General features: G+C 36.3%; 1 protein-coding gene across 1 annotated transcript in view; it reads left to right on the forward strand.

The window, feature by feature from the left end:
- Positions 1–20,083, forward strand: part of USH2A (usherin) — a 747,185-nt gene that overhangs the window by 413,853 nt on the left and 313,249 nt on the right. The window contains exon 35 of the mRNA XM_058533703.1: positions 15,414–15,565. Coding sequence (XP_058389686.1) covers positions 15,414–15,565 — 152 coding nt within the window. The remainder of the gene's footprint in view (positions 1–15,413; positions 15,566–20,083) is intronic.

A 20,083-nucleotide genomic window follows, 5' to 3' on the forward strand; every position in this document is an offset into this window, starting at 1 on the left:
CTGAGTAAAATAAGCCAATCACAAAAAAGGCAAATACTGCATGATTCCACTTATACAAGGTATCTAAAGTAATCAAACACAGAAACAGAAAGCAGAGTGTGGTTACCAGGGATTAGGGGACAGGATGGGGAATAGAGAGTTGCTGTTCAATGGCTATAGAGTCTCAGCTTTGCAAGATCCAGAAGTTCTATAGATCTGTTGCACAACAATGTAGATATACTTAACATTACAGTATGGCACATTTAAAAATGGTTAAGATGGTAAATTTTGTGTGTTTTTTAATCACAATAAAAAAATATGATGTAGAGAGCATGGAATAAAATGCAATAAACTTTTAAACCAGAAAAAAAATGATTAAGGACTGTGTTAGTTTAAAGCAAACAAAAGTTTCAATTAATAATCACATAAAGATATATGCATAAAATGCACATTTGTTAAACACAGGTAAGATCATACTGTTTGTCCTGTTCTACAACTTGTTTTTCTCGCTTAACAATACGGTGGAAACATCTTTCCATGGCAGTTAAGGGTAGCTCAAAGTCATTCTTTCCAAAGGCAGTATAGAATCCTGCTGAATGAAACTACCGCTTAACGTAGCTCATCTTTTATAGATGGGCATTTAAGTTTCCATGATTTTGCTGTTATAAATAATGCTACTTCTTACTACTTACCTTAGTCTGCCAAGTAGAGTCTTTAAGTACTGAGTCATTATCACTTGCTCACACCTAAGGCTTTGCTTTCCTTCAAACACATCCTGCTTAATCCTAGTCCCTTGCTTCACATACCTGCAAAAATGGTGGTGTGACACTCTGCTCGTTTCTCTAATCAGAGTCCTCTGCATCCATGTTGCCTCTGGCAATGGTGTTCTTTGCAGGCTGCAATTTCAGACAGGATTTTAAAACCTATGAAAAGAGCTACTTTTTGGTCCGAGGTGGATAAGAACCTTTTATTCTGTAGGACCTTGACTCTTCCCTTGTAATACCATTAGCCATCAATGAGAAGTAGCACAAAGGATTACTGTCTAATAAATGTGTGACCTGTATTGTGTAGATTACAATTGCATAATTAGAATTACACTTTTGAGAGCTTCCAAATCCCCATGAGCCATATTCCTTTTGAGAAGCTTGGGCCTTAGAATCTGGAAACACGTTTTTTCCTCACACTTGAAGTCTACCTTGCTGAAGTCAGCATAGATATCTGGCTATACCAAACTTATTCCTCATTGTCTAGCATAACAATAAGTGACATTTTAAACTAATAAAAAACTAATAATAATCTAATAAAAAATGTTTTAAAAAATCATACTAAAAATATAGAATGTGAAATTCTTATCCTTTGTTAATACTTACAATTTCTTGTAACTATCCACTTTCTTTACCTAAGTAAGTTTACAGAAACAGGTTCTGTTAGACTGTGACCCACATGAGGGCAGGACTTCTGTGTGCCTCTTCATTGTTCTGGTCCCAGCAGGGTGCCAGTCTTGAAGTAGATGGATATTAAACAGCTGTTGAGTGAGTTAATGTTTACTGATGATAGGGACAATAATAAAACGGTAATTGTGTTGAGGTGAGAAACTATGCATATGCAATCATACGATACACACAAATACGCATTTATAGCGTGTTTTATCATGTCATGTAGGTGGGATGATTTCAAAGGCAGTTGGAAGGCCTTTCCCTCTTGGCCTGCTGAAGGCTCAAAGTGCATATTTAGAGACCCAGTGGTTTGGCATAAGATTTCATCAGCCTCGTAATTTGTAGATATTCTAAAGAGAGACAGCACTTGAAGCTGGATCTGCTTTGCATGCCTCAGTGTGAAAGGCTGTATTGTTAACTGCCATCAGGATCTGGCAATGTCAAGATGGGCATAGTAAGAGGAGAGCATGAGACCTGGGCACCCATTAGACAAGGGTCCTGGGGTTTCCTTGAGAAAGAAAAGAGTACTTGAGGAGCCTACAGAAATGTTTTCCTAATTCAGCCTTTTGTATTGGCCCAGCTTTGTGAGAATTTATATGTGGATTTGTACCAAGACAGTAAAAAGAATGTCAATAAGAACAGAAAAATTGGGGGAAGTTGATTATTTTTGCAGACTTATACAGAGTACCATGAAGACAATAGAACATTGTTGAAAGAACATTTAGTTCAGTTTTTTGAGCATCTATGTTATTTCAGGAATGGGTGGTAGAGAAACCAATTAACTATAGAACTTTTATACACATTCTATATATGCTGTCCTTAACATTAAGAGATGATAGTAGAGAAATAAATTTTTATAATGTATGTACCTGAAAGTGTATGTGTAAATACTAATTAAGTGCAAAGAAATAAGTATTTGATTTCCTGCTAACACTAAAAATAAAAGTAATAGTAGTAGCTACAATTTATAACTATGTGCCAAGTACTTTAATTTGCATAACTAGCCCATGAAATAGGTATTGTTATTCCAACATTCAGATGTGGAAACTCAGATTTATGAGTATTAAGTAACTTAATTACTTAAGGCAAGACAACTAGTTAAGCAGGAATGTGATATAAAACAAGGTATAAATGACTCAAAAATTCATGCTTTTATTCACTGTCCTCTTCTGCTTCTACTTTTTGTAGAAATGCTCATGATGTAGAATTCCATCTAGCCATGTGGAAAAAACAAGAGAGAAAATTTTTAGATACTTTTGCTTGTTCAATATCCTGTTCTCAGTGCCAATATTCTAAATTCCTAAGATCTCTGTTCTGATTTTTCTCTGGTTTTAAAGAAATAACTATTTTTTTTTTTTTTACTTTTTATTGTGAAATAACTTTATCTTTAAATAGTCAAAATGGGATGCTACTTTCTTTCCTGGAAATGCTCAGTTTTAATAGGAGAAATGGATTCTAGAATTCAGCGAATCACTTAGGAAAACTGCTTGACAGTTTTGAGCAAACCTTGTGTAACTTTTATGAAACACCTCCGATCAGTTTGTCAGGTAGAGTCTCCCAAGCACCATCTTTTTTAGATTCCGTTGATTCCATTTTTAGGAGCGCGTAACAGTAATAAGGCATTATTCACAATGTGAAAACTAGTCTCTCTTTTCCTCTTTAATTGAAGGATCAAGTATTCACACAGGGAGGTATCTGCCACATTCTATCATCATCCGAACCTTGGGGGGAAACCCTCAGTTGATATTCATATTGCTGTGCTGTACTGGAAAAAACAAACAAATATGTTTGGAGCATCTATATTCACTATGCATGTTATTTTTATGACACAATAAAGCATTGTTGTTTAATTCTTACAGTAAACAGAATTCTTCAGTGTAAACAGAGATCACTTGCATTAAATTTACATTGTATTGTACTTGTATTGAATTTCCTTGGTTATATATGACAACGTACTGAGCACCTTAGGAAATACAACTTGACATAACATGATGAAGAGGCACAAAGATATATATCCCAGTGGATGTGCTTTATGGACAATTATGATTCAGCTTCCCTGTGAAAATTAAACACCTTAAAAATTCTACCATTATGGAAAGAGAAAGGTGATAAACTTGAAACTGCTTACACTAGAGAGCCAATGAGAATTAAGTATCCATTTTGTGGATTATCCACTAAACAACTGAATTCGTAAAACTGGATTAAATAGCCTGATCCACCTTACCACGTGGCATAATATTGTTTTATTTTGTTGTAGCTATCTTACTGATTACACAAGAGAATAAGCAAGAGAAAAGCACAGAAATACAATACAGTGCAATATAATAAAATAAACTACCATAATTTTTTTTTATGTTGGATATTTTTCTTTTGCCTCTCTAGATCTATTCTTCACTCTCTCCACTCAGCCTTGTAGGAGGAGCATCCATGGGCTTCACTCACAGCATCCATGGGCTTCCTTTTGGTGTGTCCATGGGCAACTGCAGCAAGAGATGAGAGAGTGGGAGGAGAATGGAGAGAACCACTCTCCTTGCTTCCCTTTCTGCCTGGCTCTGGGATCCAGGGCTTCCTTCCTCCACCAAAGTCCACAGCTCCTATCCAATGGCCCTTTCCTAGAACTCCAGTTCTGTCTCCAGGTTCCTGTATCTGTTCTTATCGTTTCCCCTGCAAATTTAACAACGTTTACTTGCTCTTAGTCAACTAGTTAGCATGGTCTCCTAGGAGTACTAGCTGGGGTGCCTTATCATCACTTGATGCTGTGTTAACTCTACCCATATCTTCATGTGTAGTCCATTCACTAAACCATACTCTATTGTCATTTGTGTTGCCATCAGGTTCCTACTGAGACCCTGAGTGATTCCTAAATCTCATTTAACACTTAACACACAGAATTTTGGGGGTGGGATGTAGAGATAAAATGTTTTCCTTCATTCTAAGAATGGCAAAAACAAATAAAAAAGAGAAACAAAAATTCCATTGTGTTGAACTTTGTGCACAATAGACATTTTAAAGCAAGTAAGGAAAGCCCTATTCAAAAGTTCTAGATGTAGATCGTTTAATAAATCTGTGATGGTTAATATTTTAAATAGTAATCAACTTATTGATATTTCACTGAAAGCTTTCTATTTATTATTATGTAATCTTTATTTGGTATAATTAATCAAATAAAGGTTTATGACATGTTTCCTCTTGATGAAGTAGCTCCAGGTGCCAAGTTCAGCTTAAAGATCAGTTTCCCAGATAAGCCTTATACCCTAACCCACTCGGACTAGGTTAGCATCCCCACCTCCCCCCCTACTTTTTCTTCTGTTCCGTCTGATTCTCCTTTAATCAACTTTACACACACATAACGCACTTACTCTGTCTGCTCACTTAGATTGAAAGTTTTATGAAGGCAGGGACCAGGACTGTATTTCCAGTATGTAACACAATGCCTGGCGCGTAATTGGTACTCCATAGTCTTTACTGAGAAATCAATTACTACCGAAAACCAAATCCACTAAAGCTAGCGGATTCTTTTCAAAAATTATTTTCCAATATTTAGTAAGTACCTGTTTTTTCACACTGTGCTCTCTGGACTTGATTGGGGGAGGAGAGGAATCTTAAATAAAGAGTTAACATGCACATATAAGAAACTGCTAGGTGATGACAGATAACATACCAGTAAGGAAAACAGACCTGTCTAAAATGTGTTTTTGAGAGATGTGTGGATTATTTTTTACAAGAGATGTGCAGTACATGATATGGGTCAGAATAGGAGGAGAGAGTCTAAGGAAAGATTCCCATAGTCAATAAGGCTTTAACTTACCCTTGAAGAAAGGGACAGCTCTAAGTTCATTCTTTTTATGTGCACAGCACTTACTTCCTAGGGTATTTTCATATGTGCTCATTCATTTGATTCTCACATTAACTCTGTCAGGATACCAGAGCAAGGAATATTACCCCCATTTTATTGGTGAGGAAGTAAAAGCTTAGAAAATTGGAGCTCCTTGACCAAGTTTTAAAGGTGTGTGGTCATGAAAGAAAGGCTGTGTGCAGTGGAAGAAAGAGCTTCACAAAGAGGAACCTTAGACCTCGTTTCCTGATTTTGTTTCTGAAGCTTACTTTTTTTCCACCAACATCTGAGAGAGCACCCAGAACATAGCAGGCACTCAGTAACTGCTTTGCTGATTGAATGACTAATCATTTACATGTATATGCATAAAATAGACACAAAAATAATTGGTCAGGGCCGGCCCTGTGGCTTAGCGGTTAAGTGCGCGCGCTCCACTGCTGGCGGCCCGGGGTTCGGATCCCGGGCGCGCACCGACACACCACTTCTCCGGCCTTGCTGAGGCCGCGTCCCACATACAGCAACTAGAGGGATGTGCAACTATGACATACAACTATCTACTGGGGCTTTGGGGGAAAAAAATAAATAAATAAATAAAAATTATAAAAAATAAAAAAAATAATTGGCCATACAATGTATACTGTTCTACACTTTGATTTTTTTCCCTCTTGACAACATGGAGTAGGCATCTTTTCGTGTCAGTACATATAGCTCTCCTTCACGTTTTCTGAAAGCTTAATAGAATGTCATTGAATGAAACCACAGCTCTTACACCACCATGAGGCTGGTATAAGTGGCCATTCTTTGGTGCAGCCGCCTCTCATCAGTACCAGCTAACCATTACTCGTGGACAACATTGACAGTGAGGTCAGGTGCTTGGTCCCATATACAGTCCTCAGATGGATGCTCATTTATCCTGAGCTAGTGTTGCAAGGAGGATTCAGCCAATAGTTAGATCCTCAGGAGTCCCAAGGATACAGGAAAGGCAAGCCCTGAATCAGCTTTAACCCTTTCCTTCTCAAACAAAAGCAAACCAACGGGTTGAAAGTACAGAATAAAAAAAGAAAAGAAAGTTGGTCTAGCTACTTTAATATCAGACAAAGGAGACTTTCAGGCACACAGGATTATTAGAGATGAAGAGATAACTTCATAATGATAAAAGAGTTACTAAAATTAAGAACATTTCTTTACATCGAAATGCACTATAAACCAAGTGCCTTCAAAGATAAGTAATAGAGTGGGAGATGATATTTACAACATGAGTAATTGTCAGAAGACCAGTACCCGGAATTTGTAAAGTATTCCTAGGAATCAATAAAAAAAATGGGGGAAAGATTTGAAAAAGCATTTCACAAAAGAAAAATATTAAATGGCTAATAAACATAAGGAAATGTGCTCAAGCTCTTTAATAATCTGGACAATAAAAAATAATACCAAAACAAGATACCGTTTTACATACAAATACTCACAAAAATTTAAAGTGTGACTACGCAAGGACTTTTCAAGGATGTGGAAAAATGAGAATTCACATGTACTATTGGTGGTAATGGAAACTGATACACTTTTTGAAAAGTAGTTGAGCATTGTTTAGTAAAGTTGAACATAATTCAACAATTCCACTTCTGGATCTATACCCTAAGAAAATTATACACATTTTCTCACACATGCCTCGGGTCACACGTACAAAACTGTTTATAGCTACATTGATATAATAGTCAAAATGTAGAAATAATCCAAATATCAGCAGTAGGATAAATAAATAAATTATTCCATACAGGAATACTATACAGCAATGAAAATGAGTGAAGTATAGCTACCCTCAACAACGTGGATAAAACTCATGAACATTATGTTGAGCACAAAGAGACGCAAACATACATGCAATTTGATTCTGTTAATACAAAGTAGAAAGCCGTGCAAAACTTAATTACATTGTTTAGGGATACATTTCTAGGAAGAAAAACAAGGAAACGATTCTTAAAAAGTCAACCTAGTAATCTACGAGGGAGGGAAAGTGTTGGAATCATGAAAGACACGGGAGATTTGAGGGGTGCTGCGTGATTTGTGGGGTGCTGGCAATATTCTATTTTTTAACCTTGGTAATGGTTATCTGTCTTTTTTAATATGCTTTTTAAATACAACTTATGTTTTACACACTTTCCTATGTTATATTTTATTACGTAAGCTTAAAATTATAGGGAAAATATAGATAGACAGAGGCTGTAGATTATAATGTTTGATACACCATAGAGTCTGAATTCTCCAGTGCCAACCCATACCTCTATCACTCTGTAGCCGTGTGGATTGGCCAAGCTATCAAACTGCTCTAAAACATGATTTTCTCATCTGTAGAGGGAAAGTTAAACTCCTTCCATTTCCAAGGTTCTTTCCTGAAGATGAAATGGTACCTGATTAAAACACAAATACAGTTGTTATTGTTTCAGCATAAACTTCCTCCGACTTTCAAGTGTTTGCCTCTTCTTATTTGTCACGCTTCCCTACACAACAGTTTTTGTTTCATATTTTAATTAAATGTTGTATTTTGAGATAATTATGGATTCTCATGCAGTTGTAAACAATAATGCGTAGAGATTCTGTGTACCCTTTACCCAGTTTCCCCCAATGTCAACATCTTCCGAAACTGTAGTACCCTATCACAACGAAGATTTTGACCTTGATACAGTCAAGATACAAAACAGTTCCATTGCAAGGAGTGACTTTTTCTTTTAATCCTCAAATTGAAAAACAATCCCCTTTTCAATCAGTAGACAGAGGTAAGTTAGTTCTTTGGGAGCAGGCTTCATGTGTTTTTCATTGCTAACTTTAGTCCATCTCTGATAAATTAGACCCTTCGCTTTTCTGACTAGTGGTATTGTTATACCATATTGCTCTAACACATCCCAGCCCTAAGCATCATAAGTTTATTTTATTAAAGAAGAGAAAGTATATAAAACTGTTAAAGATATTTCTTTCTTAGACTATGCCACACACTCCTGAAATCTGGCATTCCCTCATCCCTGCCTTAGTAACAACTAGTTATTATACATTCAGGAAAAGATGGTTTTAAGTGTTTTTATTTTTTCTTTTTGATGTTTTCAGTTGTCCCACTTCTCCCTACCTCCATGGCCTTCCCTGCACCAGTCTATTATATATGTGACTCTAGATTAATTTTTCTAAATATGACTTTCACTAAGTCCCTAGTCAGTGCATAAAAATGTCAGTGGTTCTCCTGTGCATCAGGAGCGGCATTCAAGGCCCCAATCTCCCTTTGAAGGCTTATTTTCTATCAGACTTTAACCCATTACAACAATAACAACAAAATACTGGTATAATCAGAATTTCTTTACTATAATTTGCACTTTCTTGCTTCCATGAATTGAAAAATGTCATTTCCCCACCAGGAACATCTTCCTGAGTCATTGCCTTTCACATTTCACTTTTTATGGAAGACCAGGCTCCTCTAAAAGCCTTTTAGGACTCAATGTTAGCCCGAGTGATTGTTCCCTGCTGGAAGCTCCTGTACTTACTATCTATGCCATTTGTTGGGCATAAAGTTTTTTGTGGTGCTTATAATTTTCACTTAACTCTCAGATTGTTATTTAATTAGACCTGTATTTAACCCTTTGCTTACTTCCCTAAAATCACATATTATTTCTTATTCTTTCTGCCCCCCAAAGCAACAAGGATAGTACCTTTGAGGTAATTGACTTTCAATATGTTAATATTTTCATTAGGCTCATCTTAATTTCCTTTAGGGCCAGAGCATATTCATTAGTTCTTACTTTGAGTGGAATTCCTGACTATTTTAGAAACAAAAATCAGGATGAAAATGGAGAAGAGAAGTGGTGGCAGGAGTGTGATGAGATTGCCAGGTCCCCCCTCCCAGAATTTATATTTGTGTGACTTTGGGCAGTTAAGTTAGCCCCTCTAAGACTCCAGTCCCTTATTTCTATAACAAGGCAAATAACAGTACTTATTTCTTGGTGTTGTCAAAGTTGACGGAAATAATTCATATAAAGCACGTAGCCTATTGTCTGACTCAAGGTAAAATGTTTCGTACATTTTTTAATAGTAAAGTATTTTATAATTTCAAAAATACTTATGTGGCATTTCAAGGACTTAGCATTTTACTTTTCCCAAAGTTATTTGTACATGTCCTGTACTCTAGTCATAGAAGGAAAGTGTCTCCTTAGGCTTCTGGATATATTCATTAGTTTCTGTTACTCACTTTTGGAATCAGAGGTCAATGAAAATTGCTGTATTAATAGATATTTTTGACTTATTACTTACCCAATGTTGTGTTTTTGGAACTGAATTATCCAATGTTTCATATTATACTAATTTTATTTATACCAAAATGTCTGCTAATAAAAACAAGTTATGAAATCTGCCTGCATATCTTGATTAGAAATGGAGTGTTCTTTTCAAATGATCTCTCTTATTGTCCGTAAATTTACCAGGAAGTTTGACTGTGTGACCTTAACTCAGGATTTTATAGCTAATGGCCTTACCCAAACCAGATCAGAGGAAATGCCCACACTTATCTCAAGCTCCCTTTCTGAGAGCATCTGTGGGCACCAGCTCTCAACCACAATGGTATCCCATTTTGGCCTGACCTTGAGATCTAGTGATTGGCTGGTAAGACCTGGACCAAAGGGCAACACCTTGAGTCTGTTTCATCTTCATGACATGCTTACATTGACCCCAGCTTCCTGATTCTGGGATGGGGAGCTCTCATCTTGCTAGGACTCAACAAAAGCCTGATTGATCACTGATTACATGTGGCATGATCAGATATGTGTTTTGAAAAATGTCCTTCTGTATGTAGTATGAAGAATGAATTGTATGGAAGCATGAATAATGCATCAAAACACTTAGATGACTATTCTTCTCAGGTAAGAGATGATGGCAGAATGGACTAGATGGCCATGGATGTGGAGATGGGTAAAGATCAGTATGGAAGGTAAAGCCTACAGGACTCAGTGATGGAGTTGTTCTGATGGTTGAGGTAGAAAGGAGTGTCAAAACGACTTAAAGGACAGACTGCACTCACTCAGCGTACACTGGTCCTACAATTGGTGTTTTAGCCCCTTTTACAAATGTTGTCAAATATTGGTTACCTACAAAAATGGTAACTCTGTGTGTGTGTTTGTCTGTTTGTGTATGTACATGATCTCACCTGCCTTGAAACTCGATTTCAGTCTCATCTACCCCCAATTCAGATGCATCCTAGATGCTAAAAAGTGTCTGAGCAGTTGACTTAACTGTCACAAATCTCACTTAATTTCGTTCTCAGCTCATTTGCCATGTACTCATCTTACTCTGAGCCCTTCTCTCAGTAACTGTCTATTATTTCTTTATCCACAGTTGCAGATGTCATGGTTATCTAGTTTTTCAGCATAGCTTGCTAGGAGTTGACTTGCTAGAGTCAGGTAGACAAAGTGACTTTTGAGAGACTGTCACTGAGGTACAATGGAGAAGAACTCAGAAAGTAGACACAAGAATTGATAAAATGTAGCCACGGAGTGATGTTAAGGGTAGAGCTGAGTAAGTGGCCTGTCTCTTCAGTCCCAGAGGGTATTACTGAATTAGAGAATATGGCCTTTGATGTCCATAATGCACAGTTTGAGTCATCACAAAATGGTTCAATTATATTCATTATAGTCTGTGTGAGAAGACAGGTAAGTGTGTGGTGCTTGCTAGAAAGATTTCCTTCAAAAATGGTTAAGATTTTTAAAGTTTATACCTAAGGGAAGAGATTTAGTTATAACGAAAATTAACTTCTATAAAATATCTCATTTCCCAATATGTCAGATAAATGAGATATTATGTGCATAATCCTAGCATAAAAGAAATTCTCTGTTCCCCAATTATGGAAGAAAAAGGAAATATTGATTTGGGTACTTTCTATTTCAATGTTGAAAGCAGGTCAAGTAGATGATAGCATTTCAGGGGTCTTAACAATTTCTTTAAGAGCTTCTGCAACACAGTATTTGCACATAAGATTTTTTTGGTGAGGATTCAATGATTGCTTAGCAGAGTGCCTGGCACATAATAATTTCTTGTCATTATTATTACTGTGATTTTATCCATTTTTTTCTTCTCTTATAGTTTCTATGTACCAGTTGGTTTTCACTGTGTATCTTTCATCTCATAGTTTTAATTCCTTTGTGCTTTTGTGTGTCAAGTATTAGATGGCATTAAATCAAGTCCTTTCTGTAAGTATTCTTAGAATTACCACAGATGATTACACTGGAATAAAGCAGAACGGATGTTGTCAGCTGTACTTTTTTGTGGAGCCATAGTGGTACCTGATAGAAAATGAAGACTCTTTCTCAAACATCTGGAAATAAGGGAAATGGACTTGCTTTCAGAAAGGGAAACTGTACAAAGTTATCTTCAAAAAGGAAAATCGGGGGCCGGCCCAGTGGCGTACAGGTTAAGTGCACGTGCTCCGCTGGTCAGGGGTTTGGATCCCTGGCACACATGGATGCACCTCTTGTCAAGCCATTCTGTGGCGGCGTTCCGTATAAAGTAGAGGAAGATGGGCACGGATGTTAGCTCAGGGCCAGTCTTCTTCAGCAAAAAGAGGAGAATTGGCGACAGATGTTAGCTCAGAGCTGATCTTCCTCACCAAAAAAAGAAAAAAAAGAGAGAAAATCAGTTAGTCGTAGCTTTATTAAAGTATTAGCTCATTTCAATAAAAAAAAAGCTTTGATCCTAAAGGATGTATTGATCAAGATGTAATTGGTGGAACAGAAAATGTGGCAGGCATATGGCAGACTATATATAACGCAAAGCGTTGGTTACAAATGGGTTGGAAGAGCTGGAGGAACAAAAGGAACAAGGAACAGGAAGAACAGACAGGGTGAGTGCCCGTGAGCGGCTAACTTCGCTGGGCTGGAGCCGCAAAGCTGCCGCCTCTGCTGGTTGCTGCTGGATTTGCCACTTGATGCTTGAACCATCAAGAGACGCTGCCCCAGCCGGAGCTGAAGTGCCGCTGAGATTCCACTGCCGAAGAAGGTGAAGACGCAGAAGAGAGGCGCTTCTGCTGCCTGGACCGCCTGAGGCCACAGCTACTTTGCCCCTCTGCTGACCTAGCAACAGTCAGCAGAGGCCTCAGCTCCTGGAGCTAGAAACTGGACGTTCTCTTTCTTCCTGCTTCTGCCCTTCTGGCAGTGCCTCCTGTTGGTGAAACCTGGTAGGAAACCAACAAGCAAGAGAGCTGGAAATGTGGTTTATGGGCTCTTGGGCTCAGCATACAGAGCAGACTACAGAAGTGTGGATGCGGGGCTGTGACCAGATGAATTGGATGAATGACCAGCTTAGCTACTCAGCATCCATGCGCGCACTCTTCTACCTTCCATTACCTTCCACTGCCAACAGTAATCATTGCATGCTTCCACCCAACGTGATACTACTCTGCTTTATACGAACGGAGATGCCTTTACCTTCCATCACCATATTCATATCTGGGTGGTATTAATTCCCCTTTCAGTTTAGACACAATCCACCTGGATATCCTGCAACTTAAAAACTAAACTGTAAATTAACACCCACTTTCTTTATATAAATCAATAGGGAAAAGGGAGAGGAAAAATTAGTTGTTACATACAAATCTCTATGTAATGAGCAAGAAGTAATACACGATAACATCTACGAGTCTTGTTTCTATAACTAGTTTAAGGCCATAGTTGGTATTTACAACTTCTTCCCTTTGCCCTCAGCCAGTAGCTCATCTGTTTGGAATTCTTGACCTAGTAAGGCAACCCAAACCTTTGTTACTAAAGGGTCTGTGTCCTTAGCGGTCCTGGCTTGGGTTGCTGTAGACTTTCAATCCTTATACGGTCAGACCTGGTCAGGTAAAGAGATGCCCTTGAGAATGTCCTGAGTGTCAGCATGCAGCAGGAAGCTAATTTCTCCTTCCAGATAGTACTTTTTCTTTGCCTATTGGTATAGTTGCATGAGGATCCCAAACTGCCAGGTAATATTCCCAGTTTCTAATTTAGTGGTACTTTGGTTGAAACCCATGACATAAGCATTCCTCTTTGTTGGTAGAGAAAACAAAAATATTTTGTGTTGCTTATTAAATGTAATAGTGAGAGGAAACGTTCTGACTACCTTCTCTCGATTCTCGTTCCCCTGTTTTCTCACTATAGAAAAATGAGCATCAAATATCGGTCCCTAGTTCAAAGCAGATGCAGCATCCTATAGGAACTCTGAACCCACAGGTGTTATCACTCAGTTTGAGCTGTAATGTAGGCTTCAAGAGGCTATTCCAGCAATCTCTCAGGCTATGGGGTGATGAGATATATTATAATATAAGTTCCATGGTGTTAGCTCGCCCCCTACTTCTTTGGCTATAAACTGATTTCTTAACAGCAATGTTATGGGAGATATCCTGACAATGAGTGGAGCATTCTATAAGTTCACAGACAATGGTGCTGCCAGACCATCGTGAGCAGGTTCTAGAGGTAAGCAATCCCCTACCAGAAGAGAAAGATGCTTGGGGAAAGAGTTCCTGATGTGATGGTCCCACAGGCAATGCTATCTCTAATATGCCGATGGATGAAGGATTGATCTACTTCCAGGACATTAACAAGCCCAAATCTGGTGTTCATAAAGCTGAGAGTTAAGCCTCCTGGAAGCCCTTAAAACCTTGACTTTGATGATGACCTTCCTTGATGACCTTGACTTGGCTAGAGTCTTTTGTTTCAAAACTCATTCCTTTTCCATATCCTCTGTCTCTGAGCTATGCTTTAATATCATCTTTTTAGCAAGTCTCTTTTCATATTTCAGGTATCTAGGTATCTCTTTTCTCTGTAGCCTTAAATTTTCACTCTATATTGGATGCTGATATTTTTACGTGTTGTTAATTAATGTGTGTTCATTAATTTATTCATTTAATTAACATTTATTAAGTGCCTACTATGTTTTAGCATGATGGTAAGCTCTAGAAATACACACATGAGGGAGAGTCAAGATTGTCTTGGGGATCCTACAGTCCATTTGGGATATCAGGCAATTAAATGAAGAATAATAATAATGTGATGAGTGGCTAATGGCTATGATGGAGATGTACTGTGTGCTATGGGGGAAGCACCCAACTTCTGTCCTTGGGGAAGGCTATCTGACAGAAAAACACTTAAGATAATTCCTCGAGAACGCACTCAGGAGGCCACTGTGAAATTAATTTTACTTTGAAAGAGGTTCTAATTTAGCATGTAAACAAAGTTTTGTTTCCCACAGTATAACGTTTAATCAGTTTGGGGATTCTATATTTCCAGTGAACATAGATACCTAACTTCCTTTTAATGAAAATGTCTTGATTAAGTAAATCAAATGATTATATTCAATAGCCATTCAATTTCTCCTCTCTCTACTAGTTGATTTCATGAAAATACACATAACTTTCCTTCTGAAATAAACTTTAGTTGATCATTAAAACTAGCAAATGATAGTTTCTCTAGCCCATTCATGAGTGTCTCATGAATGTAATTTGTGCAAGGCTTTTATGTCTAGGTGATTTAAGGTTGTAGTTGAGAACATGGGCTCTGGAGCCAGATCACCTTTCAAATCCTGACTCCAACACTTGCCAGCTCTGTGATCTTGAGCAAGTTCCCGAACGTGTCTTTGTCTGAATTTCTTCATCTATAAAATGGTGATAATAATACTGCCTCTTTTATAATAGTACAGTGAAGAGAGAGTTAAAAAAGAGTTCATCCACATCGGGTGCTTAGAACAGTGCCCGACACATCCTGAGTAACGTACAATGCATTGACAAATAAGGGCATTCCATTTCTAGAGTACATTTATCAAGGATTCATTTTAGAAAGCCATAGAAGTTATAAATGTAAGTAATTTCTTCATTTTGGATCTGGAACACAAATGACAGCGGTTAATGTGATGCCATAGAAAGATTCCCATAGTGGGACTCTTGGGTTCTCTTTCAGTCTCTATATTAATTAGCTTAATTTGATATTCCAGAGCTTAAAGCCTGTTTTATCCTTTGGAAAGAGACACGGTTTAGCCTAGGGGAAATACCAGTCACTGTGATTCAGTAATTCCAGGAAATTAGAAATCACATCAAGAAGCACTTGCTTTCTTTAAGACATTCTTTCCTGTTGTCTAGTATTATTACTAAAAGCCAATTATTATCTTCCCAGGTGTTATTACAAGTTATGGACTCTATCTAGATGGGATATTAATTCACAATTCCTCAGAACTCAGCTGTCATGCTTACGGATTTGCTCCTTGGAGCTTACATTCCTTCAGAGTCCAAGCATGCACGGCCAAAGGTTGTGCGCTGGGCCCACTGGTGAGTATGTGAATTTACATTCCGAACGTGTGAAATGTCAGATGACAATGAATATCAAGGAAGAAGTAAGTGGTGGTGACTCACTCTGTGCACAGCTAGACTTTCAAGCAGGATGGGAGATTTTCTTTTTATAAAATTTCATTTAAGAGTTAGTAAGATTTTATATTCAATATAAATTTCAAGACTTCACATAGGTCTAGTGAAGGAGAGAAGCTACATTTTACTGAAATTTCAAAAGGTAAACTGACCAGTTTAGCAGGCGTACATACAATTTTGCCTAATCTAGTGATATTCAAAGTGGATATTTTTCTTACTAATGATGCACTCAACAACTAAGTAAGCTTATGATTAAAAAGTGAAAATAATTGAAAGCCCATAACTGCTACAATACGGCAACACTATTCCCCAACAAGTATGTGAGTCAATTAAAAGATTTTGCCTCATCTATTAGAATAAATATTTTAATTTCATTAGTGTGATATAGCTTCATAAGAACAGTATTTAAAATTACATTAATATGAGCTTTTGATATCCATATTTCAGAAATCTCTATGTATATCTATATTTCATTAGTAGTTAAAAGATTGACAAAATTATGCTTTTTATTACTGGTATAGTTTTTAAAACCCAATTAATAGTACATAATTGTCATAGATTAGCATGACATTCTTCAGTTTCAAAACACATTTAAAATGTTTTTGTGCATTTTTCTTGATTAATTAGATTAGCTTCTTTTAAGGGAAATGCCCATTAGTTTTAGATATTTTTTGGCAATCTTTGCTAATGCCCTAACATTTTAATGCATTCTGTCTTCATTGAAGAGTATATTATATAAATATTACCTTGAAAAACAGCACTACCATTTAATTTTTACTTCCTTACTTTTGATCACTCCTCCCATCTTGTTTCAGAGATTGGTTGCTTTCCAAGCTGCTAACATCAGCTATTGGTAGATCTGAGCTGCAGTCTTTACTGTCATTGAGTATTTTATAGCCCCCTCTGATGGTTACTTACTCTTAAAAGCAAGAATGGCAATTGGCCAGTTTTTCTTCTCCATTCAAAAGAAGAACAAGAAACAAAAGAACACTTCCTATGAGCTTGAAACATAGACTTTTTCAAAAATATAAACTGCGCATTGTGGTTCTGGCTACTAAATTGGTTCCCACAATGTCTCCCGATGTTCTGACAACTTTAAACAAGGGAGACATTGTTATTGATCTGCGTCCTGTGCAGATAGTAGGCGATGTTAACCTTAAGAAATCAAATGCCACAATGCCTGATAGGAAGAGGGACAACAGAATTGGATTGTAAAACCTACTCTCCCAGGGCCTCATCCATTCTAGACGCAGTCCTGACTTCAAGCACAGAGTTATTTTCTCTCCTTGGTACTTTCCTTTATCCTGTGCTCAGGATGCAAATGCTTTTCCCGAGTCAATGATCCATCTCTAATCACTGAGATTGAACAACAATGTCTTTATTTAGAACAAGTCAACTATATGCTGTCAAGAAGTTAAAACTCATGGTCTTCAATTGATTTCTAAAATATTTTTGTACCAATTGCAGTCTATATTATGCCCTTAAGAGATTACATATCTGAGTTTTCTAAATAGCCATGGGTATCTATCACAATCATGAAAGATATTTCAGATTCAGCTCTTTTTTGTTGATGATTCTTTTGTCTTTATTCATTTAAGAAATCTATAAATCAATCTTAAAGGCAGACTTTCCTATCATTAAATTACAACATGATATTCAACAAAATTCAGCCAAATGTAGCAATCGTCTACACTTATCACTTAAAGGTATTCTTTATCTAAAGCCCAATGTTATAACAAACATGTCATTGAAACAAAAAATTTATAATTTCTATTTTTAAATCTTTTGCTGGCAGAAATCAAGGAATAAATTTTCAAGAGTCTATTTTTTTGGTTCACCTAACAACATTTCTTAACAATAACTCTTGGTTTTTAGAAAGAGAAACCTGTTTATTTTATATCCCTTATTGTTTTTCATGCATGCAGGGAAACACTATTCAATGTTTTCTATGACAAATATGTTCTACAATCTTGAATGTGGTATAGTTCACCCTCCAAATTGGCAAGTTGCTCATATAATAAAAGAAAAAAATAGTAAAAAAGGACAAATTTAAAAGACAAAATTAATAAAATTAAATAAAATAGCAAATTTAAAATAAAAATGCATACATAAATTTATATTTTTACCATTTTAATGTATTAGTAGCTCGATATGTTTTTTTTCCTGAACCTGACCAAGTTTATTACCTATTATTTGTGGTTCAGAAGGAATTGCTCTGTACCCATTTGAAAAATGATTTCCTTGTGGTTTGCTCAATTCTTGTCCATTTACACAACGTATTTGGCTTTTAAAGAAATTACAACATAAAAACAATTTACAATGCCTTTGATACTAATTTTAAGATGCTAATATGCATTGTCAAATCCAGTAATTGGGGTTTTATGAAAGTTTGAAATAATGACAAAAATTAACAGAAAACACAATAGAGAAAAACTTTTTAAATGCTTTCCTTGCTTTCAATTGTATTGTTGAACTATATTAGAGAGAAATCCTTCACATTTTGTGTTCCTATAATAAAATGCAACGAATTTCTCTATAGGAAAATCACTTTACTTTTGTTTTTTTCTGTTTGGCCAATGTTAGATAAAATTGGAGTCTAAGATTGGGAATTTTATAACTGTGTCTGGGCTTGGAACATTCATCAAATTCAATTCTCCAAGGACCCTCTTAAAAATGGAGTGTGAAACTATGGGTCACTGTTGTGGGATATGGTTGAAAAGCTACCTTGGTTTCTTGGTGATGGCATGCTTATACGGATAAACACAGTCAGACACACATGCACACATACCTTTTCACATTCATTTTTTACAAAAAAAAAAATTGTTATTTCAGACACCTAAATCTTAACGGCAATATATGTTATGGTCAAAAAAAATCCTATATGGGAAATCTACCCTAAATCTGCTATTATTCCTCATGCATCCTTGGGAAACATACTTCTTCTACTAAACCTCAGATTTGTGAACTATTACAAAAGAAAAATAATGCCTACTTTAAAAGGAGTTTCTGTGAAAATTTAAATGAAATTTTATATAAGGATTTCTGGTACATGGTAAAATTTTTATTAAAGATAAAAATTTTATTAAAATGTTTATACTTTTTCACTGCACATTTGTTCTAAAATATTGTTTTTCTGTGTTGAGGTAAGTTTCCACTTGAAACCCAAGCCAACCTTCTAGAATTCCTTTTCCTTAACATTCTCTTTTAAGGCAAGTTAGATAAACAAAAAAGGTAAACTTTTTAAAAAAGACCAAGTCAGAGCAAAATAGTTCAACTGCCAAGTTTAATGTCGAGTAAAACCTGGAGTATTTATCCAAATATTTAAGGAAATTTTCAATATATATTTGTTTTGAGGTAACCAGATATTTGAGGATAATGATATAATTATCTGGAATTGCCCGTAATTCAACTTTTTGAGTCTCATTTTATTTGGAACCCTTTAAAATCATTATCTATGCAATAATTTGAATCATATACATAGACATAATGAATGCATTGTTATGAAATATTAAAGTGGTGAATTGATATTTTTCCAGTCAAGCTTCATCATTTTTTGTACATAGCAATTAGACTGAAAAAATGAGTAGAAGTTATAGATCTAAAGAACCCCATAGCCTTTCTCAGATGAAAATAAAACATGTCGTGACCTCATACTTATTAAAAATTAACACTCTGTCTTTTTCACATTTATTTTCATAATTGGGAAAGTGAATTCGCCCTAGCAAATGAAGGCTTCATAATTGAGAATATTTGCCTGCCTAAGGATTTCGTGTTTGATCACCTTCTTGTGAGGCATGAGCCTGTACTTTAAGAATAAGGTCAAAATTATCAACATATTCAATACATCTTAAAAAGGCAAACATTTATGAGTGATACATATGAGTTTTTGATAATTAGTTAACAAAGTTAAGTCAGTTATTAAAAGATGCTAAAATATCCTGAACCCCTTTCTACTTTCTTGCCAACTTCATCTTCCTCTGGTCACTTCTCATTTTATTTATTTAGTTATTAAAATCTTTTTGGCACCTGTGCAGTTAGGGGTTCCATTTTATTTCAGAATCCTTCTCTTCAAATAATTCACCTTTTGATCTTTTCTGCATAGGTTCATTAACACGATATCGATGAAATTTTCAAAATTTTTTGTGATTATACCTTAGGGATGGAGTCACTCAGGTATATTTATCCCTTGGTGTTTTGGCATGACGCCATCTTTACATACCTAGTAGCAACACAGCTCAGACAACTGTGGGTGTGTGTGTATGTGTGTGTCATGGTGCTTGGTATGGTCTCTGACAAAGCCCAGGAGTCTAACGCTCTAGTCAGAAACTTACAAAAACAGATCTCAAGCATTTCTTCTCTTTTGCAATCACATAAAAATTGTTTTTAAGCAGTCCTAGAAATAGTCTATGGATATGCACAGCC

The sequence above is a fragment of the Diceros bicornis genome, chromosome 38 (assembly GCF_020826845.1).
Source record: "Diceros bicornis minor isolate mBicDic1 chromosome 38, mDicBic1.mat.cur, whole genome shotgun sequence".
Lineage (NCBI taxonomy): Eukaryota > Metazoa > Chordata > Mammalia > Perissodactyla > Rhinocerotidae > Diceros > Diceros bicornis.